Genomic DNA, 26,083 nt, shown 5'->3' on the forward strand with positions numbered 1-26,083 from the left:
GTACACCGGGCCAGGGAATTGAATGCCTTGCCCAAAGGGTTCTGCAAATTGGCTTGACGAGGAAGGCGGGTGTTACAACAACACAGGACTAGGGAGGGGAGGCGGGGCCTGTGGCTGCATCGCTGGGACCCCTGCAGGCTGCAGATGTCCTCCTTCCATCCCGCCGAGCAGGCAGAGAGAGCGGGCCCAGACCCAGGCTGAGATGGGGGGGGGGGGGGGGGGATGGCGACAATGGAGTGATTTGTCAGGCCTCTTCAGTGGCGGTCACTGTGTGCACCGAGCCGCTGACGCTGCCCACACAGCCGGCTCCACATCAACCTCCCCCTCCTCCCCTCCCCCCCTCCTCCTCTCCCCCCTCCACCCCAACTCTGTCCCAAAGCCTCCATGAAGAGACCCAGCAGAGGGGATGGAAGTGATGGAGCCGGCTGGCTTACACAACCAGACTAGTGTATATTTGATCGGCATGTCTGAGTGAGTGTTAGCTTGTGTGTGCCTGTGTGCGGGAGAGACCACAAGCAGTTGAATATATCCCTCCGACTTCAGATTCTCCATCTCCCCGGTGAGTGTTTAGTTGTTTTCAACATCTTCCCGTGTTCGACTCTCACCGCAGCGCTAATGGGAGTGTTCTGCGGAGGGGTTGATCTGTAGTGAGCCAGGCACGGCCCGCGTGTGTGTGGTTCTCATCGTTTGATACGTATAATAAGGAGCTTTCGGCGGCGTTGTTTCCGGTGCTGGGCTGTGTGCGGGGGCGGCGTAATGAGGGACCCTCTGGGCTGGCGGGGGGGGGGGGAACACAGCCTTAATGTTTCCACGGTCAGACCTCGGCGAGCCTGAGACGTTTGACTCTGCGCTTCATTAGGGATATACAAACGGCCCTTGAGCTACCTAATAGGGTTGGTGTCTGGTCGGGCAGCGCGTTTATTGGTTTGGTAGGGCTTTTCTCGCGGTATTTCCCCGTGTTTAGCAGGCGGGTTGAGAGCAGATTGTTTGTTAACCCTCATCTTCTCCGCCTCTCTCTCTCACTCCCTCTCTCTCTGTCTCTTGCTCTCACCATCTGTCTTAATGAAAGTGCCATGTGCAGGATTTTGCTATTTTCCCTACAGCATATTAACATAATTACGAACCGTACACCTTCATAGGAAAGAAATGCATGTACACACACACACACACACACACACACACACACACACACACACACACACACACACACACACACACACACACACACACACACACACACATTTCCCAGATGCTCATTCGAGCAATATGTCACTTTTCTTTGCCAAAAATGCCCCATCTCCTTATTTTTATGAATCTTTATAAATACATATAGGCTCTTCAGTGGTTTTAAATATAGTCTACTGACAAACATTGGGCTGACCTGGGCCTGACAACTGACAACTCATTCCTGCAAAGAGTAGTTTTAGATTTGTCTTATATTTTATCGTATTTTTGGGAGTATATTATAAGTGGTGGTGATATTGGATTCCCCCTGTATCAGCTTTCATCTACAGGAAATAGTCCAAACAGAAACACACTTGCATCGACATAACAAGGCTGACTGATTTTCAATGTTGTTGTTGTTGTCGTTGTGAATTACATGTGGTCCATTGTCTTCCTCATGACCGGTGCCCATGGCCACCGCGGCATGCAGTGCGCGGGGCGTCTTCCTCATGAGATGCAGCACTTTGTTTGTCTGTTTGTTCTTGCAGTGTCCTTGCTGTGTTCAATGGCTTTCTTTCATTGCCTCTCGCCTTCCACGCACAGCTGCCGCCTTTGTTTGGAGTGTGGTTGTGACCGCTTTCACCCCAGGACATGCGCACCCACACTCATACACACACACAGACCCATACATGCCTACACACACTCAAACACACACACAGACTCACACATGCGCACACACACTCATACACACACACACTCATACATGCCTACACACACTCAAACACACACACAGACTCACACATGCGCACACACACTCATACACACACACACACTCATACATGCCTACACACACTCAAACACACACACAGACTCACACATGCGCACACACTCATACACACACACACACACTCATACATGCCTACACACACTCAAACACACACACAGACTCATACATGCGCACACACACTCAAACACACACAGACTCATACATGCGCACACACACAAAGTCATACATGCGCAGACAAACTCATACATATATACACACACACACACACACACACAAGCACTTGTACACACACTCAATCAACCATTGCTTAGAGCCTTAACTGTGTCTGGGCCCATGCAAGTGTGTTGTTCTCAGTGTGGTGTATTAGTCAGCTGGTGCTTTGTAAACACAGGGGCTAAGCTAGCCTGTTATCATCAAAACACCCCAGTGTATTCACCAATGGCTGCCGCCCACCCAAAAACGGCTCGCTCAATAAACACTTTGTTTTTCCTTGTTTTGAAGTTGTTTTATGCAAATACATTCATAAATAAATGATGGTTAAACGGGACCGTTTGGCTTGTGGTTCAGCGCTAAACAAGCTCTGGAGGTGGCGAGAGAGAGTGGAAAAGTAAATCACTACGGATTCGTCGACTTCAGGCTGTTGAATTGTTATATGCACCATCTGGTGCGTTCACAGATTGATTAATTTATGAATTGATTGAGTTATTGTTTTTTTTTTTGTCTTAGCTCTACGACAAGATAAACACCAAGTCATCACCCCAGATCAGGAACGCCCCCAGCGATGCTGTGCAGAGAGCCAAAGAGGTGAGTTCAACGCACACACACACACACCCGCATGCACGCGCGTGTACACACAAATACGCTCACACACTCGAACACACAGACACTCGCACACACTCAAACACACATCTATACACACACACACAGTCGCACACACACCTTTATACACACACATACTCGCGCACATACCTATACACACTATAATTTAGAATCACTCGCACTTCTCTCTCTCTCACCCACCTATGCACATATAACCATACATACATACATTACATCGATACATACCACTTTCACACAATGCATTATTGTTGTGGATGTCATGTTGGTGATGTTTGTTGATGATGATAACTGCAGTGTCGCTGATATGGTGAGTGGTGCTTATAACTGTCTTCAAGCTCGCTGACTAGCTGACCTCTCTTTCTACCGTCCGGCTTCATTAACCCTTTAGATCACTGGTCTTCCGCTCACTAAACCTCTTCACTCCGCCTCCGTAGCCTCTTACTCTTTGCCCTTGCTCTGGTTAAATCAAGTGTTTATTCAGGTGACAAGTTCTCCAGACGCTGTTTTTTTTACTAGGAGGCTGCTCTCGCCAGGGCTGATTCTTGGCAGGATTTGTATTCCACGAATTTGCAGTTTATTAAAAATATATATATATTTGGATGATATCGAGTTTTTATAAAACCAGGCGCCATGAAGTTGCTTTTGAGGACCAAGTTTCCCCCCCTTTTTTATTAAATAAGCACCACTGGTTAAGTCTGTTCAATGTTCCAGTGTCACCCTGCAATACAATAATGTTTCAACACCAAACTAGGTTGGTAGTTTCCCGTTTGTCTCCGCGGTACTCAACGTTGTCCTTTTTGTGGTTTTGCAGTCAGACTCTCATAGTCTCTGGTGCCGTGATCTACGGTTTGTAGCCGCAGCAGATAAGACCTACCCGCCACGTCACCGTTAGTTTCCATGAAGATCCTGCAAGACCAACAGGCCCAGCGGAGCCCATCATGAGTCGGGGCGTGCGAGGCAGTCGACTCGCATCAGCCCATCTATTTACTTGCGCAGCCTCACCGCGGGACGCAGACGACCTCTCAAACTCGCACACGCGACAGTGAGTCGCATCCATCGTTCGCCGTAGATCTGTTTCAGGGCTTGTGAGATTATTAAGGAATATCCTGGTGCCGGACGTGCACAGACGCGCATGAACAGAAATATGCATACATAAATATGCAAGCACTTAGACACACTCCTTAAGGCCTACACACACACACACAGACACACACGCACACACACTATCTTGGCGTGTTTGTAGATTCCGCCTTATCTCCTGTATCGGAGGTCAGTGCAGCTTGTGCGTTGCAGTGCTGTTCAAACACTTTCTACGGAACTTGACCACAACAAGGTCTGTGTGATATTGCGGTGGCTGCCTGGGGTGTATCCTGGGTGTGTGTGTGTGTGTGGTTGGTATGTGGTTGCGTGTGTGTGTGTGGTTTGGCGGCACAGAGAGTGTGGGCTCTGCCAGAGGCACATGTTTGCGTTGGGCTTCTCCGCTGAGGCGAGCAATTAAAAAGCCAGACTCAAGCAAGGCGCTGCTGCTGCTGCTGCTCTGTCTGGTGTCTCGCACCCTGGCTGTAATAGCACCCCACCAATCCAGCGACAGACATCCAGAGAGGAGGGGGGGTGGCGGAGACACTTAGTTTGGGATCATGTTTGTGTCAGCGAGACCCGGCCAATCAAACGCAGAGCAGCGCTTGGTGGGGCACCGGGCCAAAGGGCTGCCGCTGGCGTCGCACCCGGCTCACATTTTCCATCGTCAATTCTTGTGGAAAGGCGGCATGTGTCGCAAATAGACCCTGCGTGGGCGAGGGGCGAGCGAGACGGAGCCGCTCCGTCGCCACCGCAGACCTTGTTGTCTTTTCTTTATGCGTCTTCTATTATTTTTTGTTGTTTTCTTTTCCCGGGGTTTTCCCCCCCCCCACACCCCAACTCCGGTTGTTGACTTTGGAAGGTCAGAGCCCGTCTCCCTGCTCAGAGCTATTGTAGTGCTCAGCCCTGGATTTCACTGTGAGCCTCTTTGCCTTTTCCTCTGATCTCGCTGCCTCGCCTCTTCCGCTGTCTGGCTGATCCTCTCCGGTCGACACACCGAGATGCTCGGTCTGAGCCAATCGGATCGCAGGGCTTCTTCTGGGCTCTCGGGTGGGTGGATTCTGATCTCGATGGGTTCGCTCTCTGCACTGCGCTCCTGTCAAGACCTTCTGGTTCTACCCGCACACTTGACACGCTCCCCCTCAACCATGTCTGTACATTTCCTCCTTCTGATTTGGTTGCTGTTGTAATAGTCGCAGAGCCCCTCTTTAGTTCATTCACAATAAACATTAACCTCTCTTGCGCTCTCTCTCTTTATCTCTCTCTCTCTCTCTGTCATTCTCTCGCTCTCTGTCTGTCTCTGTCTCTTTCTCTCATATTCTATCTCTCTTTCTCTCGTTCTTTCTCTCTGTCTCTCTCTCTCTGTATCTCTCTGTGTCTCCTTTCTGTCTCTCTGTCATTCTCGATAACTCTGTCTCCCTCTTCCTCTCTCTCGCTTTGTCTCTCTCTCGCTCTGTCTCTCTCTCGCTCTCTGTCTTCCTCTCTCTCTGTATCTGTCTGTATCTGTCTCTCTCTGTGTCTTCCCCTCTCTCTGTGTCTTCCTCTCTCTCTGTCTCTCTCTCTCACTCTGCCTTGCAACCTAACATCAACTTAACAACTTAACCGCCTCAATTTTCCCGGGGGGGGGGGGGGGGGGGGGGGGTCGGGCCTTTGGGTCATAATAGCTGACCTAATCCCTCTGGCTGGTCCCGCTCCAGAATCAGGGTTCTTAACATCCTGGCCCTGGCATCTTTTCTCACTGACACCCCCTTGCTTCAAACTACCTAACAAACCCCCCCCACCCGCCCTTCCCTCTGGGGGAGGAGGGGGCTCTCTGATCCCTGTCCGAGGCAACCAACATGTCCGACCTCTTCTCCCTGTGTCCTTCAAGAGCTCCTCCCCGGATGAAGAAGCAAGTGGCGCTTTGAAACATCTGGAATATGTAAGATCCTGAGAGTCTCTGTCTCTCTCTCTCTCTCTCACTCTCTCTCTCTCTCAGTATCTTGCTTTTTTGCTCTCTCTCTCTCTCTCTCTCTCTCTCTCTCTCTCTCTCTCTCTCTCTCTCTCTCTCTCTCTCTCTCTCTCTCACTCTCTTTCTTTCTCCCTCTTTCTCTCTCCCACTCTCTTTCTTTCTCCCTCTTTCTCTCTCTCTCTCTCTCTCTTTCTCTCTCTCTCTCTCTCCCCTTCTCCCTCTGTGTCTCTCTATCGCCTTACCGTACTGTTCCTGCCCACAACACTCCACACAAGCAGGGGCAGAGGAGACCGACCCACCGCCGTGGTGTCTGGTATGACGAGGGGGGGGGGGGCCAAGCAGTGTGCCAGCGATGTCATGGTCCCACCTGTAGGCGTTTTACGACGACCAGGGCCACAGCTCGCTACTGCTGTGAATGGGCCGCTTGTGAAGGACTTTTATGAGCGGGGTCCTCGAAGCGGTTGGTCGAAGTGGGTCCGGTTCACGGTTGTGGACAGGGTGGGCCGCGGGTGAAGACGAGTAGGATGTGATCTAGATATGAACGATGCCGGTGTGAGTTAGAACCTACACACGCCCGAGTGTTTCATTGGTGCGCACAGTTGTACCTCATGAATATCAGAGGGAATGAGATAAACGTCATCATGGGAACACTGAACCGTCACTCATCATCAAGGTCTCACCTATGATGGCCTGTTTAGCAGCATGGCCACGCCCACCTGATGCTGACATTGAATGGGGTGGAGTCACAAGGCTAGAGGGGGCGGGGCCAAATACTTGACCAGTCTCCCTTATTGGTCAGAGTGACCAGACTGGGGTTAATAGGGGGATGTCATTGAGAGATGGAGATGGATTTTCGATTATTTTGGTACTGTTGCAGATCTGTGGCAGGTCTGTGTGTGCGCGTTTGTGTGCGTGTGTGCGCCCCCACACTTTGTGGATTTTTGTCCTGAATGATATTCCTCTCTCACCCTCCAGGTACTGGAAGAAATCTCCTGCTACCCAGAGAACCACGACGCTAAGGAACTCAGGCGGATACTGACCCAGCCACATTTCATGGTGAGTAAAGGAAACGCACATGCACACCCCACCACAAAAACGCACACGCACACTCCATGGGCCCCAAGTCATTTTGAAAAAGCAGAGGAAAGTCTGGTAAACAGTGTAAAAAAGTGAGATGGCAAAGGATAGGGACACAGCTGGATGACTACACACACACACACACACACACACCCCTACACACACACACACACACACACACACCCCTACACACACACACACACACACACACACACACACAGGGAGAGCCTTTTTGGGGGGTTTTGCGCACCTTCCTGCAAACTCGACGGAACATTGACACGTTGCCCTCCAGACACGTGGCCAGTTGAGGAGATGGAGTTGGGGCTCCCCGGGCCGCCATGCACCGAATAATCCCAGTATCTGCATCGGTCAGGAGGCCGGGGGAGAGCCGGGAATACATTCTCTGCATGCATTCCTTTCCCGCTCGCAACTTTCTCTGCGGAGCGTTACAAGGAGCGAAAGTACAGGGGTTGTTAGAGGAAGGGGGTGAGTGGGTAGGGGGAAAAGTAAAGAAGATGTCAGTGTTACTTTAAATGGGTACTTTTTCTATGGGCTAGTAACCCTTCTACCTTATACCCGATGGGAGTGTCTCTCCCTCACTCTCTGATTCAGTCTCTTTATCTCAGCCTCTCGCTCTCAGACTCTCTCTCTCTCTCTCTCTCTCTCTCTCTCTCTCTCTCTCTCTCTCTCTCTCTCTGTCTTGCACTCACTCTCTCACTCTCTAACGAGAACCCGCCAAGCACACAGCCTTCTCTCGGGGCTGCAATGCACTGTGGGAGGTCGGCCAACACAGGATTTAGAAAGGGAGGTTTTAAGACTCTTTTAAGAAAGAGTTTGCTCTGTTTGTGTATTTTAACACTCTAGTTTGTTTCTTCGTGTGCTTGTGTTCACCGGAATCGTGATGCAGCACAGTATGTTTGTTCTTGTATGTGTAGATATGTGTGTGTCAGTCAAAAGGTGACATATAAGGTAGTGCGTAAACACAAGCGCGTCTAGTCAGCATGCATGGACACACATTCACCCTATACTGGTGGACAGCGTAGTTTTCCACTGAGAAATGAAGGGTTAATATAGTCCAACCTAGGTGAGGGGGGGGTGTGGAGTCTTACCAGTGTTTTTTTAAGGATAAAGTCAACAGCCTTCCTGCTAATCCTATCACATCAGTGCCTTAATCCCCCACCCCCCCCTACCTCCACTGATCAATGTTCTCCCGCTCCAATGCAGACAGGCGGGGAGACACACAGACACACACACAGACACACACGCACACACAATCACACACATAGCCGTGGTCTGTGGGCATGGAGCACGGAGGGCGGGAAAAAACCTACCAAACCATTCTTGGTCTGTGTGGTCGGCATATAAACCAAGTGCGTCTGCATATGAACCCAGGAAGGGAGGCCAGCCAGGTCAGCCAAGCAGTGTTGGGGGGGTGCGAGCCGTATGGAAAGGATCCGAGCCCAAGGAAAGAGCCCAGATTAGGGGAAAGAGGGCGAGGAATGCAGGGCAGCGTTCGGCCTGCTGGCCATCCACGCGTGTCTGATGCGGGGCGCTGCGGTGTTCTGCTCGGCCCTGGGTCAGTGGCCAGGACCTCTGACGCTGTGGACACAGTCAGGGGCCAGGAAAGCGGAGGGAGTGGTGCTAGGGAGGTACCATCACAACCTGCATTCCTAGACCCACACGCACACACATATACACACACACACACACACACACACACATTCCCGGAATGAAACAGTTGGAAGCAGCAGCGGCCCGACAGACGGTGAACGCAATGAGGAGGATGGCGTCGTTGTCGTTTGTGTCTGTTTTTGTCCGTCCGTGTGCTCAGATGCAGATGTGAGGGATTGTTGAGGATCGGCAGCAAAAGGAATGTGCCTATCTATTTTTTTGCGCGTTCGCCGTGCTTTCGCTCCGTTTGGTCGCGCTAGCCTAGTGAAGCTTGTTTGTGAGGAAAAACCTCTAGATGACACCTCTAGATGACACGCCTGCTGTTTCTCTCTCCGCTAAACCGCCGCACGCTCAAAGGGCCTTCCACTTGGAAACCATAGGCAGTCATTACGTTTATGATTTATTCATGTTTTTCCCTCCCAATGTTTTGGAGTTGGTTTTTTTGCTTCTCTTTCGGATTCCGACGCACTCTTTGCTTGTGTAGATCAGTGAGGCGCAGTCGTTGTAGGGACGCTCTTGAAGCAATTGGTGTGTATGCAGAGAGGTTGTGCTGAAACACAGGCTTCCTGCGGAGCCTGAGGCTGTGGGATGTTGTGCTAAGGAGGAAGAGAGGGGAAAAGGTTCAGCATCAAGTTGGTTTTCACCTCTAATTCTCTTCCTGTCTCTCTCTCTCGATGTCCCTCTTAATTTCCTTTCTTCTCGCACTCCCAACTCTTTGTTCTGGTTCGTCCGTCCGTAGCTCTTCCTTGAACTTTTTCCTTGTATGTTTCTGACACACACACACACACACACACACACACACACACACACACCACTTGGGCTGAGGAAGACATCTGAAGAAGACTTGGTTTAGCACCAATGCGAGTGTGTCTGTGTGTGTTCAGGCGCTGCTGCAGACCCACGACGTGGTGGCCCACGAGGTGTACAGCGACGAGGCTCTGAGGGTGACGCCGCCGCCCACCTCGCCCTACCTCAACGGGGACTCCCCCGGGAGCGCCGCCGGGGACATGGACCTGGAGAACGTGACCCGGGTCCGCCTGGTGCAGTTCCAGAAGAACACAGACGAGCCCATGGTGGGGGCGGTGTGAACGCACACACACATGCACGTACACACCTGCACATTCGCAATTGCATGCAAAAATCCATGCATTCTCACATGTCACACATAACTCACACATATGTCTGTTTTAATACACACACAGACTTGCATGCATGTTGTATTAAGATATATTTTTTGTATATATATATATATATATATATATAGGATTTGATGTATCACTATGAATTTGCGATGAACCATTGTTTTTTGTGTGTGTGTGTGTGTGCAGGGCATAACGTTGAAGATGAACGACTTGAACCACTGCATCGTAGCCAGGATAATGCATGGGGGAATGATCCACAGACAAGGTACGGTACATTCACACACACAGACAAACGCACGCATGCACACAAACAGGCTCTCTATCCTATATTCTCCTTCACAGACACACGCGCACACATACAAACTCTGTTAGACTCACTCAATCTTACGCACACACACATATGCACACACACTGGACTCAACCCATCTTCCTTACATCCGCACACACATTGCAGTCCAATCGTGGAAATGGGCGTGGCTCCCGGCCTAGCCTGTGTCCTCTGTGTAATGAAGCAACGCTGGAGACTAGTCTCCAGCGTTGCTTCATTACACAGCGGACACACTATTTGTAATTAGCTAGCATCTAGTGGCTAGCGTCTAGTGGCTAGCCTCTAGAGGCTAGCTAATTACAAATACTGGTACAAAATAGGGATGGGTCAGAATATTCGATTATTTGATTGTTCGTTCCCGAGGGTCAAGATCGATTTTTTACATTTGGACCGTTAACATTTTTTCACATTCAAATATAACGTTTTTCACAAGCCATAACTTTGTTTCCCTGGTAACGCCTGAGGGTGAGACTAATGCAACAGGGGGATTGTTTGTTTATCAATACGGCGGATGCGCGCGCAGAATGATCGCAAAAAGGAAATTTGTTTGACCCATTGCCATGGTTATCTCCGTGTGGTTAATTTGCAGTTGCGGTGTTAATTAGCGATGTTGTCAGCTTACTGTTACATTAAACTGTAATCAGAAAACGCGGTTATATGCTATAGACCCTATAGTATCTGTGGTATAAAGGCTGGGACGAATTTCAAATTATAAATATGTACAATGGGAATCGCGACGGTCTATATTTCAACATAAAGTGTACATATTTATAATTTGAAATTCGTCCTAGCCTTTATACCGCAGATACTTTAGGGTCTATATCATATAACGTGTAGCATCTACAGTAGCTGCTATCATTGCTTTACACGGGGAATGGGTTAGCCTAGCGATTGTAATACTTGCACTTGGTTCTATGAACATCTTTACTGTACCGACAGCGATATATTGTTTCACTTCTTATGACAAATGTACTTATTGTAACAAATGCACTTATTGTAAGTCGCTTTGGATAAAAGCGTCTGCTAAATGCCCTAAATGTAAATGTAAATGTAAATATAACCGCGTTTTCTGATTACAGTTTAATGCATTTTTCACAACAGACAATTTGACTGGAACTACTTAGCAGGTAGTTGTTTTTTTGCGTTTAAGATATTAAACTTAATATCTATATTAATATTCGTTCATACCACCCACTGATTTTTCGACCATGGAAAATTTGAGTTATTCACATCCCTAGTACAGAATGCGTGACATGATGAGTCATAACTACATCTCTCTCGCTCTCTCACTGTGTGTGTGTGTGTGTGTGTGTGTGTGTGTGTGTGTGTTTTTCGTTGCAGGAACATTGCATGTGGGAGATGAGATCAGGGAGATCAACGGCATCAGTGTGGCTAACCAGACGGTGGAGCAACTGCAGAGGATGCTGGTGTGTGGTTGTCTGTGTCTGTTTATATACATTGTGTGTGTGTGTGTGTGTGTGTGTGTGTGTGTGTGTGTGTGTGTATTTTCTTATTAACTCATCACTTCCCCTTGTAAGTACTTGATGTCTATATTGTGGCCCAATAATCGTGTTGGTGTGTGTGTGTGTGTGTGTGTGTGTGCGCAGAGAGATATGCGAGGGAGTATCACCTTCAAGATAGTGCCAAGTTACCGGACACAGGGCTCCTCGTGTGAAGTAAGTCTTCCTCCTTCTGCTCCTCCTCCTCCTCCTCTTGCTACTTACTCCTCAGAAGCTTACAGAACCCTTCATTTCCAAACAGGTATCTGTGTGTGTGTGTGTGTGTGTGTGTGTGTGCATGGTTAAATATAGCGTGTGCATGTTTCTGCATTTTGTGTGTAGTGTATCTATGTGGGAGTTTATGCTGCATTCATTCATTCCCCCCCCCACACACACACACACACACACACACACACACACACACACACACACACACACACACACACACACACAGCAGCATATCACTGACTGAGAATGCACGTCTGGTGAAAGACTGGTGAGTGGCCCATGTAATCCTATTTGACGTAATGGTCACCCGTCATTGGGTCACCATTGAGTGATTGGGCGGCCTGGTCCCTTCAGCAGACACCTCACTTTCATGACAACAAAGAGAGGGCCGTTGCCAAGGCAAGGAGAATGGTAAATGGTTACCTTGACGCTGTTGATTAAATTGAAATGTTCCCCTTTTCTCTCTTTTCTGCTGCCTTTCCTCGCTAGTGGCTTTTATTCGGCTTTTTAGAGCAGCACAGCAGTGTTTATCAGCCCAACACCTTACTGAATGTACTACTACTAATCATAACAATATAATAATAATACATGGATGTCAGTTGACCCTAAATATTTTTGATCCCAAGCTTTACTTTTTCCAATGTGATGCCAACAACTTTCAAAATGATACCGTCAAAACCCAGCCACCACGCTCTGTTGTGACAGTCAAGCTCCCCCTGGTGGTAGTGTATATTCTTGCAGGCTTGAAGACTGAGGGGAAAGAATTCTTGCGGCCTCTTGATAACACACTCTGCCTCAGCGGTCTCGTGGTTCATCTCACAGGGGTGTGTGTGTGTGCGTGTGTGTGTGTGTGTGTGTGCGCGCGTGGGTGTGTGTGTGTGGGTGTGTGTGTGTGTGTGTGTGTGTGTGTGTGCGCGCGTGGGTGTGTGTGTGTGGCGCGTTGCTGACCTGTGTGTCTTGATTTCAGAAAGAGTCCCCCTCCACCTCCAGGCAGTCCCCTGCCAACGGCCACTCCAGCATTAACAGTTCTATCTTGGTAAGGAGCCCTCCCCACGACCAAGTCCAACGACCAAAAAACACAAAAGCCGAGAGCAGCCCACGCCTCGTCATCGTCATCGTCATGTGACCTCCCGATCCGATCAGAAGCGACAGCCCCGTCACCCGTCTCCCCTGCTCTCGTCAGCCCCATGTTATTGTCCTGGGAGTGTCCTCCTCTCGGGCGCCGATCTCTTTTTGCCGCGGTTGCCGGTACAACGCTCGACCCAACTCTTCACCAAGATGTCAGCTTCCGGGGAAGGGGGGGGGGGGGGGGGTCGTAATTGCAAAATTAAATATCGGTAGTGGTCCACACCCTACAGAGACAAAGGCCACGCCCCCCAACCCCCATCGTCTGTATTCTGTGTCCCATACCTCGGAATTCTCTTTTCCTGAGGATGTGTCAGGGGAAGGCCGGTTCGCCTCGTCCTCCCCGGAGAAATCTCCTCCACAGGGGTGGGGAGGGGGGGTCCGCGCTCCCCTGGCCCTCGCTGATCCTACTGTAGCCCCCTGTCAGATGTCTCTGTTAGGACAGTGTGCGGTGACCCCACACTGCTGGTGATGGACGCTGTGCCCGGGGCTCCGGGCGGTAATGAGTGCACTTTGAACTGCTGGAGCCTTAAAGCCTTTAAAGCCGCTTCTCGAGGGTGACCCCCCCCCAAACACCCCCCACCCCCGTGCTGTCCTGCTGTCACCGTGGTTACGCTGCCGGCCTGCCTCCACTGCTGCTTGCTTGGCGCGCCCAACCGTGACGAGTCTAACCTCACCTCGTGGCTCTCTCTCTCTCTCTCTCCGTTGAGCTGCTCCCTCTGTGTTCCCCGCTGTGTCCCCACCAGGGCTGCGGCCCGCCGAGTGGGGATGCACCTTGCATGTTTGGTTTCCCGGTGTCCTTACGCCAAAGATGACTATTGCTCGATCATGTTTTTCGTGGGCGTGTACCTTGTTCAGTCGTAACTGTGGCGTCTGATTCCAACACAGTGTCTCTCTCTTTGCCCTCTCTCGTTGGTGTGCCTTCACAGGACCTGCCGTCCTCCATCCAGCCCAAGGGTCGACAGGTAAACACTAGCGTCCACTGTGTCCCCCCGTCTCTCTACAGCGCTTCATCTATCTCTCTTCTTCACTTTGGTCTCTTCCTTTACGCCTTTCAACTCTTGTTACTCTGTGCACTAACTCATCAGTCGATCTCCATGTCAGACAACCCCCGCCCCCCTCCCTCCCTCCCTCCCCAGCATTGTGCCTGTGTGTGTGTGTTTGTGTGCTTGGCCACAATGGCTTGGTTGTTGGGGTTCGTCCTCATTCACTAGATGTGTTGGAGCTAGTACCATGTACTGCCAGTAGAGGGCAGTAGAGTCAAGGGTTTGATAGGGCAGCATCCGATTTGAAAAAGCAGGCATAGCTAGAATCCAATGTATTATTCCACCCAATGTGCGCGGTAATAGTGGGTAAAAGCATGATTGCAGTCCGTGGTATTTGTTTGTTGGCGTCAGAATCACCCTTTTAGGACATTCTACCCTCCCTCCAATCACCTCACCCGGTCCACCTGTCATCTATAAACAAAACCCCACTTAACTCCAAGACATTGCCCGTTTTACTGCATGATGCGTGTGTGTGTGTGTGTGTGTGTGTGTGTGTGTGTGTGCGCGCGCATGTGTGCGTGTGTGTGTGTGATGCTCTCACATCCTAGATCGAATCCAGACCTGCAATCAAGGATAAAATGTCTATCAAGGTAAGAGACAGCCTGAGTGGACTTAAAACGATAACCAATCAGGATTCAGCCCCCTGAATCCTGATATCCCAGATCAGGAGGGTACATGACAGCTCGCAGCCCTGTTGTATACAGGATATGGGGTGGGGGGGAGTAAGGGGGGCAGTGGGCTTTAGATAAGCCGCCACGGCGGTTGTTGTGTAGCATTAGGCGGGGGTTAATTAGCCAGCGAGCTCGTTATTGCACCGGCTGTGCCCGGCTCAGCCCCGGGAGACGGAGAGGGGAGCGATGATGACGTCCTCTTCGTTGTCGCGGCGACCATTTTCTCCGGCCTGGTAACGAAACCCAACACTTCGCCGCCGCCCCCCCCCCCCCACACACACACACACACACCCTGCACCTCCACCCTGAATACACCAAGGCCGCCCTCCCTCCATAACCAGCGATCGAGTGTCTCACTCTCTCACCTTTCCTTTTCCTCACCGTTTCTCTTTCCCTCTTTCCGATCGACCTCCTCCTAATCCTCCTCCATTCGCTCTTCCGTTTTTTTTTTGCCGCTGATGCAGTTCTTACTTGTGTTCTCACATTCCCTTCCCCCGCCCCCCCCCCCCCCCCCCTTCTTCTTCTTCCTCTACTCCTCCCCTGTCCCGACCCCTCCACCCCCTTCACCCTCGCGGTGCAGATCTACGTCAGGGCTCAGTTCGAGTACGACCCCGCCCGGGACGAGCTCATCCCCTGCAAGGAGGCGGGGGTGCGCTTCTGCGTGGGCGACATCATCCAGATCATCTCCAAGGACGACCACAACTGGTGGCAGGGCAAGCTGGAGAACACAAAGAACGGAACGGCGGGCCTCATCCCCTCGCCAGAGCTGCAGGAGTGGTGAGGGAGGGAGGGAGGGAGAGGGAGGGAGAGAGAGAGAGAGAGAGGGAGGGAGAGAGAGAGAGAGGGAGAGGGAGGGAGGGGGAGAGGGAGAGGGAGAGAGAGAGGGAGAGTTGATAGAGGGAGATAAAGTGAGAGAGATAGTGAGATGATGGAGGGAGAGATAGTGAGATGATGGAGGGAGAGAGTGATAGAGGGAGAGGGATAAATGGTGAGATGATTGAGAGAGAGAGAGAGAGAGAGAGAGAGGGGGGGGGGTTGGAGGATGGTGGGGAGAGTGATAGATAGACGGATAGATAGATGCATAAGCATTATTGCTCCCCCAGAGGGAAGTTAATTCCCCAGCACGCAACAAGAGAAACCAACGCTGACAAACAGCAGCAGCGGCACATAACAGCACATTAAAACGGTCTATCACAGCAGAGCATGAAACCCCTCCGTGGAGCAGGGCGGCGTCCACAGTCATACGCAACGAACACACTTTGGCAATCTTCAAAAATACTATGAATAGAATGACTTTCACAGGGTGGTGACGGTGATGCGATGGAGCGAGAAGAGGGATGAAGAGTGAGAGAGAGAGAGAGAGATAGAGAGGAGTGTCAAGAGAGACGGTGGATTCACACCAGCACACATTTACCAAGCAAATGTCTGAGGGAAACACTAGGCTATCGTTTGCTACAGTACAGCAGATGTGTCTACACTCACACGCACCCGCACGTGCACACACGGAAGCGCCCTCCCTTGGAACTTAATTAACTCCTGTATCCCTCATTGGGGGATCCAATTAGATTGTGTGTGCGTCTGTGTCAACTGTGTGTGTGTGTGTGTGTTTTGTGTTGTTGCAGGCGTGTGGCGTGTATTGCCATGGAGAAGACGAAACAGGAGCAGCAGGCCAGCTGTACCTGGTTTGGCAAGAAGAAGAAGCAGTACAAGGACAAGTATCTGGCCAAGCACAACGCTGGTACACACATACAAACACACACACACACACACATACACACACCCATGCATGCATCCACTGACTTGTGAACAAACCCGCCCACCCACACATGCATGCACTCATGCATGTTTGCACACTCGTACATCATTGTTCATTAAGCCTGCGCCCCTTCCATGGATGCCCCTCGTTTTTAATGTTAAATCCTCCTTGTCCAAAGATTTGGGATGGTGTGTGTGTGTGTGTGTGTGTGGAAAAGGGCCTTCACGTTATACTCAAAGTGTGTAGATACACATCTGGTTCAGAACTTCCATGCCAGGTTGAATCCCTTTATTGCCATGGTAAGTTGGAGTCAGAGGACAGGTGTAACACACGTGTGGGAATGTGTCTGTGGGCATGTTAGCGTGTGCAAACACACGCACTGACATGCAGGCTGCCAGGTGGTGACCTTCAGCTTCATTGAAGTCTTTAAAGGTGCGGTAGGTCAGTTTAAAGTCCCCTCCCTCTCCACTCTCTCCCTTCCCTATTTCTCTCTGCCCTTGAGAAGTTCAGGCATCTACGATTAACAGGCCAGATAGATTCCCCGGCCCAATCAGGGAAGAGATGCCTGTATGCTCAGAAATTAGCCGGGGGCTGTGTAAAATTGATATTGTCTCGTACCACTCACTATTGGCTGACAATTGGCTATGCAATTTCTCAACATTTTCAAATAAATGCAGCTTTAAATATGTGGCACCTTACGACTACTGGGTGGAGCATGTGGCTCAAGAGGTAGAGTGGGCTAAGTGGAAGGTTGCTGGTTTGATCCCCGGCGCCTCCTAGCAGAGGGTCGAGGTGTCCCTGAGCAAGTCCCCATTTACCATAGAGCATATAATTGTCCAAAGAGGGCAGCAGTGAGCACAGAAGAGCACTGAGGCCAAATGGCACTTCCAGACGTGAGTCCCATGTGCTCGGAGCAGAGCAGTGGACCCTGGGGTATGTGCTGGGGGGGGGACACAGCCAAGGTGGCTTGTGTAAGGAGGAATTTGTTGACAGAAGGGAACAACTGTGACTGTAAAGGCATTTGACAATAGGAGTACAGGAGGGAGGCCAGCTTGTGCTTTAGCATGTGCCTTTGAGTTTACGAGGTCTATGGACCATAAGGGGAGTGTAGGCAGAGCCAGGCCATGGGGTAGAGAGGGAGTGAGAGAAAGAGGCTGGGGGGGTCTCTGGAGGGCTTCAGAGTATCCGGTATCTGAGCCTGTTCTATGTAATTGAACACTGGTGTACAAAATGTACGCCATTAAAACCGTGGGGTGTGTTTGATTGCGTGCAGGTCTTCCTCAGTGGGCTGGAGTCAGGTTTTCTTCTGCAACATAAATGTCTGCACACAAATGATAGCGGTATGGTCACATAGCCACTCATGATGAGCAGCCCAGTGCCTTCTCTTCAGTCCGTAGTACGTTAGCAGCTCATTCAAATAGGCCTATCTTGGTAAGGAGCCCTCTTCTTAACCTCAGCCATGTTGAGGAGGACTGTAAGGTTAACCTCAGCCATGTTGCTAATAATAATTATGGGGGATGAAATGTTACGCCGGCCCTTGTGCTTTGTGACTCAACCACAAGTGCAGCGAGGAGAGTGTGTTTATCTTCAGGGAAATGACACTGATGACAAGCTAAAAAAGCCCATTTCCTTGAGGCTTATACTAGCAGACTGACCAGCAGCCCCCCCACGCCCCTTCCTCCCCCTGGCGTCCATGAACGCCTCGGCCGGGGCCCTTTCGTCCCTAGCAAGGGCCCCTGGCTGCCCTAGCCTAGAACACAGGGGTACAGGATTAGTCTGGATCTTTTTTGGATTCATTCGCTTGTTTGGTCCATGTTCCGTTGTCATTGTTTTTTTTTAATTCTACTAAGATGTCATCGTATGCCCGTCACACATGTAGGCTCTCTCGCGGGGGATTATCGGATCGGCGGCCTTCATGCCGAGTAAAGCTGGTGGGGGGGAAGGGAGGGGGGTCGGAAGCCAATACTCAAGAGATTCTTCTTGTATACACATATAGAGTATATATGTGTGTGTGTGTGTGTGTGTGTGTGTGTGTGTTAGGTGTTAGCATCTTGTGCTTATATGCGTTAGCTTGTGTTCTAGGGCATGGGAAGGGGTTGCAGGCGAGAGCCCACTCCCTGGATGCATGCACATGCATGCGTGCAGTGTTCAGCTCCATTTTCACTTTCTTCTGACAGCGTGCATCTTTCGTTACATGATGGAACACTTCCAAAACCGCTGACCTTGCAGGCCCCCCCCCCCCCCCCCCCCCCCCCCTTATCTGACAAACACAGTCCCCCCTAGCTTGAGATGAGCCATTGGGACGATTTTAACGGATGTATTACCCTGATACGCTAAAATGCCTCGTCATGCAAGCTACTAAAACAAAACCAAGATAGCCTCTGCTTTCGAAGATTCTACAGCCGTGGTATGGCTCGCAGCAGCCTAAACAACAAAAACTAAATTATTAATTTCCTAGCATGTCATCTCAGAGAGAAGTAGGCCGATCACGAAGGATGTAGAATGATGTTCTGATGTTGGGAAATAATGGGCAGGCTTCAAGATCATGACGGTCGGTGGAAAGCTACAGCGCGAGAAGGCTCATTGGCTTAGGCAGCCCGTCCCCTCCCATCCCCCCATGCGTGTACTCCCCAGAGTTTAACCTCTGTCACACCCCGATTTTAGGTTTTCGAATCGCTCAGCCATCCATCTCATCATCATCATCACCACACTGCACCACCCACAGCCATTTCTCATGCCCCAAAGCCCACTTGGTCTCACTTTCTCCAACGCCAGTTTTATCGCCGTTTGGCCTTGCGGATTACCCCCCCCCCCACCGCATCCACGCCACACACCTCCTCCACACACCGTCGTACTGTGTTTGAGGGTCCGTCTCTAGGGGGGGTTGGGGGAGCTGGGCGGGGGGGATTCGTCACGTGCCAACCTTGATGCGTGATGTTCTCTGCTGTTGTAACCAACCATATGATGACTCCTTCCCCCTGTTCATCTCTTTTGCATTCTGAACGGCCTCTCTCTGCATGTAAGTAACAACCAGTGACAGTGGCTGAAGCACCTTCGCCCTCTCGCTCTTTTTTCTCTCTCTATCTCTGAATCAGCTTTTTTATAATTAAAACTCACTTTCACTTCCTTGTTCAGTCTCGCTCTCTTTCTCTTGCCCTCAGTCCCACCCTCACCCTCTTTTTTTATTTTTCTCTCTCTCTCGATCTTTCCCTCTCTCTCTCCCCCCCTCCCCCCTCACCCTCTCTCTCTCTCTCTCTCTTGCCCTCTGTCTTTTTTGCTATCTGGGTCATTTCCATGGTTGGTGCCAGTGTGTTTCAGTAACATTTCCGTTGCTTACCGACCAAAACCACAGAAATCTCTCAGCAAACTTTCCTGTTTTGGTTCCAGATGTGTCTGGGTTGTTTTGATCCTAACCAGCATTGTGAAATGATTGGTCACTGGCACATGCAATAAAAAAAACCCTAAGCCGATTGCGATCACATGACCGAAACCAGTAACATAATACACACAGGGTACATGTCCCTGATTTGACTACGACTTTAGCACACACCCACACACATCTCTACTTGTGACTTCAGTACACTCAGCACAGCTCCAATACAAACATCTCATACACAGAGACACAGACACACACACACAGACATAGACAGACACACGCACACAGACACAGACACACACAGTCACAGTAGAAGTGCATCTGGTCCTTACTCAGCACGCCATCAGCCAGAGTCAGCTCTCCCCCAAGTGCCTTGTGGGTATTGTATTTCACATGTCAGCCTTTACCCAAGATGCCTGGCTCACGTTACCGGGGGGAGGGGTATGAGGAAACTTTTGACTCTTCATTCTGTGTTGAAAGTGGCACAGTCGTGGGACAGTAGCCGGCAATCTCATTTGCTAATGCGTTGCCCTGGGATGGCCTCTCTTTGTCCTCCCGGCTGAATAATTGACGTCAACACTCCCCTAGCATAAACCCTGGTGGGGAGTGATCCTCGGTGAAAGAATGATTGTGGGCTAAAACACAAAAAGAACCCCACATCCTATTTGAGATGGCCATTTCGAAAATTATATCGTAATAACAAAATAGCAACATTATTCCCATGCTTTTTGAATAAAAAGCACATCTAGTTTCTAGTTCTACCCTATTTGTGTGAACACTATAAAATAGGACACTGTGAGCTCTATGATGGTCTTATACCCTTGTCTTCACGTGCGTCCACCTTATAGACACAGATTAGATCTCTGTCATCCCCACTCTCCTGGACTAGTGGCTGTCTGACCATGTGCCATCAAAGGCCCCAGTGGAACTGTTCATTGTACAAAGAAACTTCAAATTATTTACTTTCTGTTCCTCCAAACAACACACCAGCTGATTGTGATTGTGCTAAATACCACGTCGTCAAACATGACAAACGCAGTGGCTTGTGGTTCGTTGAGGGGATGAGCGGCGCGCCCTCTCCGGGGCACGTGGTCGGACCAAGCTCTTGGGACGGGGTTACCTGCACATTGGCGATTCTCACGTTTTCACTTCCCCCTTCTCCCCAGTGTTCGACCAACTAGACCTCGTCACGTACGAAGAGGTTGTGAAACTTCCGGCCTTCAAGAGGAAAACACTGGTGCTGTTAGGTGAGACACCGCCGGCCGATCTCCGCACCATGTGGCTGGCTCTGTGGGGACTACGGCCTGACACTGTGTGGTGTGTGTGTGTGTGTGTGTGTGTGTGTGTGTGTGTGTGTGTGTGTGTGTGTGTGTGTGTGTGTGTGTGTGTGTCCCCTCAGGTGCACACGGCGTAGGCAGAAGACACATTAAGAACACGCTCATCACCAAACACCCCGACAGATTCGCCTACCCCATCCCACGTAAGAGGCTTTATCCATCCATGTAACAGGCAATACTGTGAAAGGTGTCTATATATACATTTATATGTAGATATATGGTAACAGTGTCTTCATTGCATATATTACATATATACTATATGCCCTAGACTACAATGGTAGAAGGTCGGATATTCTTTTTTTAAGTAATTTCTTATTTGTTATACAGTCTAGTCAAGTGGGTCTTAGACATCCACCTCAATAAACAGTATTTTTGTTAATCTTGAAGATCAGTATAGCATTTAAAAACCGACTCGTGTGCTCACATTTTCTCTCATCCACAAATCCCAACGCATCCCCCCCCCCCCCCCCCCCCCAGACACCACCCGGCCCCCCAAGAAGGAGGAGGAGAACGGGAAGAACTACTACTTTGTGTCCCACGACCAGATGATGCAGGACATCAGCAACAACGAGTACCTGGAGTACGGCAGCCACGAGGACGCCATGTACGGCACACGGCTGGAGACAATCCGCCAGATCCACCAGACCGGCCTGGTGGCCATCCTGGACGTGGAGCCCCAGGTCTGAAGAGGGGGGGGGGGGGGGGGGCCGTGTTGGGTTGTTTGGCACATGGATTGTTGTGGCGCGTGTTTGTGGTGGTCGTACACCGATTTCTGTTTTGTAGGTGTCGCACGTGGATTGTTGTGTGTGGGTCTGTGTTTGAATGGGGTTGTACACAGATTGTTGTGTGTGTGTGTCTGTGTATGGACGGTGTTGTACACAGATTGTTGTGTGTGTCTGTGTATGGATGGTGTGGTACACAGATTGTTGTGTGTGTCTGTGTATGGATGGTGTCATACACGGAATGTTGTTTTGTGTATGTGTGCGTCTTTGTATGGCTTGTTTTGTGTCTGTGTGTTGTACAATGAATGTGATTTTCTACGTGTTTCATATACAGATTGTTGTGTGTGTTTGTGAATGGTTGTGTGTGTCTGTGCAGGGATTGCTGTGTGTGTGTTGGTTGTACACAGATTGTTGTCGTGTGTGCGTGCGTGCGTATCGTACACGGACTGTACTTTCGTACACACCAACGGCAACATACCCACACACTCCTCTGTCTTGTGTCTGTCTGCCCCTTGTGTTGGGCCTGGGTTGACCTCTGACCTCGTGTCTCCACCAGGCCTTGAAGGTGCTGAGGACGGCGGAGTTCGCCCCGTACGTCGTCTTCATCGCCGCGCCGACCATCACCCCAGGCATCAACGAGGTAGCCAAGCACACAGAAACCCCCACACACACTCACACACACTCCCAGGAGAAGATAAGTGTGCCAGGTGGCACAGGTGGTTGGGTTCATAATCCTGAGTCACCCGCCACAGACATGTGAACGCCGGGGGCAGCTCTTTCCACACACGCTACCACACGCATAACCTGTTATGGGCTGACGCGACACACCTCTCCTCCGCTTACTGTAATTGGAACAAAGGCGTTGTTTCCAGGAACGGCGACAACGTGGAAGCATTTTGTTTAAAGGCGGTGTCAGAACAACCCCCCACACCTTAGACGAGACGTGTCATTACCTGCCGGTGACGTGATCGCGTCCCACACGTCATTACCTGCCGGTGACGTGATCGTGTCCCCTCACATGGGGAGTGGGGGGGGTTTGACAGTCAGGTGCTCTTCACTGCCCGCCCCTCACCTGTCTCTCTGCCCGGCCCTCACCTCTCTCTCTGCCCTGCCCTCTCTATGTTGCACGCCGCATGCGTTTGGTTTGGTTTTTGTGGCACGCCGGACCCAGGTGCCCCGTTGGTGCCGCACGCTGCCAGTAAGTACGACCCCGGGTCAGCGGGGAGGCGGAGCTCCGCCAACGCGACCCTCTGTGTGCGTGGGTGTAGTAGACTCCCCCTCAGACGTAGAGTTAGCGCCTCCACCAGCACTCCTCGTCGCCGTCCTCCTCCTCCTCTTCCTCTGAAAAGAGTAAAAGGTTTCGATTGCGTCCGTCCCTTGACCGACCCCGCCCCCCTCACCGTCTCTAACCAACACCCCCACCCTCTCTTTCTGTGACCCCCACGCCCACCCCCACCAGGACGAGTCCCTGCAGCGGCTGCAGAAGGAGTCGGAGATCCTGCAGAAGACCTACGCCCATTACTTCGACCAGACCATCATCAACAACGAGATCGACGAGACCATCCGCCACCTGGAGGAGGCCATCGACCTGGTGTGCACCACCAACCAGTGGGTGCCCGTCTCCTGGGTCTACTGACCGACCCCCCGTCCCCGTCCCCGTCCCCCCCAAGCTTGGATCGCGCCCCTACACCCACCGGCTCCCCCCGGTTCCTTCTGCCCGTCTCTCGTCCCAGGCGGTTGACCTCCTCCTCCTTCTCGAACCTACTTCATTGGTTCCTCCGACCTCTTGACTCCTCCCCTGTCCGACCTCTCGACCTATAACGAAGCATCTGGAATGGCGTCCCTCCCGTAGTTCCAGGGAGAAGAAGAAATGAGCGGCGCGAACCAACCAACCTACCAACCAACCAACCTACCAACCTACCAACCAACCAACCAACCAACCAACCAACCTACCAACCTACCAGCCAACCAAGCATACAATGGAAACGCCTCACGCTGCATTGACACCGACGCAACCACCGGACCACCACATCCACAGGGGGGCGGTGCGCTGATGGACCCCGGCCAGTGCAGACCCCCCAGTCTTAGCGCTTTGTAGGCCGATGTAAAGCGAAATGAGTATTGTCGTGTCTGTGAGTAGCTAGGCCAGGAGACATTCTTTCAAGATGTTTCTTTTAGCAAGACGGTACACACCCCCCCCCCCCCCCCCCCCCCCCCCAACCTTCTCATGTGGTATCCAAGCCCGAGATGTGTGAATGAGACTCTTGATGACCACAACCACACACACGCAGTAATTCTGTCAGGTGTTGTAATTCTTATCGTGTCAAGCCCCTTAGAGGTGTCTGTGTGTGCGTGTGTGTGTGTGTGTGTGTGTGACTTGAAGAGGGTGGGTGGGAAAGCACACTTGAAATGCAAGTGCCATCGCTAGTATAGAGAACATCAGCTACCCTCATTATTTATGAATGATATATATATGAATCCTTTCCATGCACACACACTGGTGACACTAGTGCCCTTCAGGTTCAGATCCTCCCTGTCCTTTTGATGGTACCGCAATGGAGGCGTTGCCCCGTTGCTAACCCTGAAGACCCTGACACACTACGCAGGTGGACAGACTGAAACACACACACACACACAAACACATCTGTCTTATCACCACACTCCGTCTCTTCTGATGAACCCATGTATGTCTTTAGAGGTTTCCCAATGAGGGGTCTTGCATGTGGACGTTCACAAGCTCAGTACCTACCCAGCCCCCTGTCTCCCTCCCCCCGTGTCCCTAACTGTTGAAGAGAGAAACCACAGAAGGTGGAGAAGGTGGTAGATAAATAATAAAAAAAAGAACATTCCAGCTGCTTTGAAGACTGCACCTGACCAAGGGAAGCGTGAGGAACCAGGAAATGACCCTGACTGCACCCACAGCCGGCCGTTGCCCTGACAACCTATGCACATCCTTCGCATTTTGGGCAGCATTTCTAAAACAACGCGTTTGTAAAGATCAACCATATGTGAGATGTGTTTGTAAAAAATAAAAAAGGTAATTCAATAAACAAATCGCATTGTTTCAAATTTCGATCTGTCCTACTTTGGAGATGTGGAGGAAGAATTACATGTTATTCTTCATTTGCCATTTCAGAAATGTGTTGTCTGAGAGTATTAATGTTTTAAACTAAGTTTAACCAATGAAAGATGAAATGCTGATTTCTTTTTTAAATCTACAGCTGTGTATCTGTATGGACAGGATGTGCGCCGTGCACATTGCTGAAAAGTGAATTCTTCGCATGGGAAGGGGAGGCCACTTATGCGTCTGAATAACCTGTATATGAATATGACATGTGGCATAGGAGTGCCCCTGTGTAAATGACTCTGCAATGTTAAAAGTTCTTCAGTATGAACATTTTTTTAAAAATATATTTCCTTTTATGTGGTGAAAAATCAACGGTGTGGGTCTCTTATTTCCACATACACGCACGCATACACGCACACGTTGGCAAATGGTGGTGGGGGTGATGAATAATATAAGAATTGGATCATTTTACCGAGCTGGCTACTCGCGTTGACCTCCTTTTCGCGTTTTCCTATTATCAAGTCATCATCCCCAAGGCACTGATCATCCATTTTCTGATTAAATGACAGGATGAAACTCGCACTACTACTAAACAAACGTATGATTTTTATCTACCTTTTTCTTCTATTGAATACATCTTAGGATGCCATGGTGCAGGCCCCAACTATTCAACACTTTAGCCTATACCTAACCCCTGCTATTATGAAACGCAATAGCCGACTATACTGCTGCTCGTATAACCGAATCGTTTTCTTTCCTGCATTGGACAACACATTGTTCAAACTGAACGCGCCTCCACTCTGTGCCGGTGTTGGGTAACCCTGGACAAAGCATGCAATCTCAGGAAAGTGTTGTCTTCTGTGGTGTTTTTTTTTTATCAGTTCCCCTGAGTGATTGGAACGAGAGCTAGGACACGATATTACGTTATATTATATAACGGCATATCGGATTGATGTTTTAAAAACATCCCGTCACCATGTTACCTCAGGACAGCACTGTAATCTAAATGTCATTCTTGATCTAAAAACATTTATAAGATTGGATAGCAAAACAAATATATTAAATGTATACTATACTTTGATAAAAACCGTGCGGTGGCCTGTTCAGAAGGAACAATTCATTGCAAGATTTCCTTAGGTGTATAACTTTCTATTACAGCTGTTGTAATGGAAAGTGCTAGTTCGTACAACATATTTCATTAGAATCCTTCCATAATTGA

At 50.2% G+C, this 26,083-nt stretch overlaps 1 protein-coding gene across 1 annotated transcript in view; it reads left to right on the plus strand.

Moving 5' to 3' along the window:
* caska (calcium/calmodulin-dependent serine protein kinase a) overlaps window positions 1-25,162 on the plus strand; it is a 75,959-nt gene extending 50,797 nt beyond the window's left edge. The window contains exons 11-27 of the mRNA XM_079732605.1: window positions 2,678-2,755; window positions 5,739-5,789; window positions 6,795-6,875; window positions 9,452-9,640; window positions 9,896-9,974; window positions 11,379-11,464; window positions 11,645-11,713; window positions 12,732-12,800; window positions 13,819-13,854; window positions 14,484-14,525; window positions 15,187-15,383; window positions 16,229-16,344; window positions 20,905-20,985; window positions 21,138-21,218; window positions 21,553-21,755; window positions 22,354-22,437; window positions 23,257-25,162. Of these exons, the coding sequence (XP_079588731.1) occupies window positions 2,678-2,755; window positions 5,739-5,789; window positions 6,795-6,875; window positions 9,452-9,640; window positions 9,896-9,974; window positions 11,379-11,464; window positions 11,645-11,713; window positions 12,732-12,800; window positions 13,819-13,854; window positions 14,484-14,525; window positions 15,187-15,383; window positions 16,229-16,344; window positions 20,905-20,985; window positions 21,138-21,218; window positions 21,553-21,755; window positions 22,354-22,437; window positions 23,257-23,433 (1,719 nt within the window). The 3' untranslated portion in view covers window positions 23,434-25,162. The remainder of the gene's footprint in view (window positions 1-2,677; window positions 2,756-5,738; window positions 5,790-6,794; window positions 6,876-9,451; window positions 9,641-9,895; window positions 9,975-11,378; window positions 11,465-11,644; window positions 11,714-12,731; window positions 12,801-13,818; window positions 13,855-14,483; window positions 14,526-15,186; window positions 15,384-16,228; window positions 16,345-20,904; window positions 20,986-21,137; window positions 21,219-21,552; window positions 21,756-22,353; window positions 22,438-23,256) is intronic.
* Window positions 25,163-26,083: the final 921 nt, after the last annotated feature.

The sequence above is a fragment of the Pollachius pollachius genome (genome assembly GCF_949987615.1).
Source record: "Pollachius pollachius genome assembly, chromosome: 3".
NCBI lineage: Eukaryota > Metazoa > Chordata > Actinopteri > Gadiformes > Gadidae > Pollachius > Pollachius pollachius.